Source organism: Penaeus monodon, chromosome 15 (assembly GCF_015228065.2).
Source record: "Penaeus monodon isolate SGIC_2016 chromosome 15, NSTDA_Pmon_1, whole genome shotgun sequence".
In the NCBI taxonomy this organism is placed as follows: Eukaryota; Metazoa; Arthropoda; class Malacostraca; order Decapoda; family Penaeidae; genus Penaeus; species Penaeus monodon.
In genome coordinates, this window is record NC_051400.1 from 9,305,354 (window position 1) to 9,306,406 (window position 1,053).

Below are 1,053 nucleotides of genomic sequence, written 5' to 3' on the forward strand. Positions count from 1 at the left end.
TGCAGTAAATAAAGTAATTCTATGCATCCTCAAGGATAACCTTGTCTTCATCTTTATCATAGTTTCTGCTATTGCCATCATCCCTATCTATATCAGTGAAGATGACTAACCCCCTGTTTTCTTCTCCCCCCCCTTCTCCCCGGCAGACCACTCCCCCCCGAACCCCAGCCTGAGCCCCCTCTCCACCATGAACACGGCCGACACCATATCCGACCTCACTGACCTCGGCAGCGATTACCTTCAGGAGGTGAACGAGACCGCCATGGAGGAGAGCATTCTTGGGGAGGTGGATGCCGAAGGGTACGACGTGGGAGTGCCGAGGGGCCGCGGGGATGGGGAAGAAGGCAAATTCGGCAAGGGTTCCTACGTGTTCCCTCCCAAACCCCCACAGGACTTCCCCACGAAGCGTCGACGCAACCCTCCCCTCAAGGACACGTCTACACTGGGGTCGCTGGCTATCACCGTGTCATCCGGGTCGCAGGAGTCCAACGCCCCGCCCCTTCCCAGTCCGAATCCCCTGCGCGGCTCCGGCATCGTCTTAAGCGTCGACGAGCCCAAGCCGAGTTCTCCCGGAGTCACCTTTTCGGACACACCTTCCATCCACACTGAAAGTACGAGAAATGGTCGGGCAGGTGAGACTGCATGATCATCCTGTTTTTCCTTCTTGTTTTCTATATTTTTCTCTCTCTCTTTTTGTACGAACATTCTGGAAAGTTACTATTTTTTTACTCTTTTCATAAATTCACCAGGTTGTATATTACCACGATATTGATTGCTCTTTCTGATTCCCCCTTTTTTATTCTATTTATCAACTTCTAATGATTGGCACTTGTAAATTTTCATGTACAGCCTTAAAATCCTCGTCTTTTATGTCTACTGCATCGTTTTTATTACAACAGACTCATTCATTTCACTTTCATTTTCCTTCCTGTAAAATTTCCCATTATCTCCAAGTTCCGGTTTCCTCTCCTGCCCTAGCTCGTTTATCTTGGCTTACTCACCTCTTCTTATCACCAGGTTCCTGTGGAGGTAATTGGATATCCTTCACGTGTT

General features: G+C 49.0%; 1 protein-coding gene across 1 annotated transcript in view; it reads left to right on the forward strand.

Moving 5' to 3' along the window:
* The first annotated feature begins 148 nt into the window (after positions 1 to 148).
* LOC119582106 overlaps positions 149 to 1,053 on the forward strand; it is a 14,953-nt gene continuing 14,048 nt past the window's right edge. The window contains exon 1 of the mRNA XM_037930348.1: positions 149 to 632. Coding sequence (XP_037786276.1) covers positions 188 to 632 — 445 coding nt within the window. The 5' untranslated portion in view covers positions 149 to 187. The remainder of the gene's footprint in view (positions 633 to 1,053) is intronic.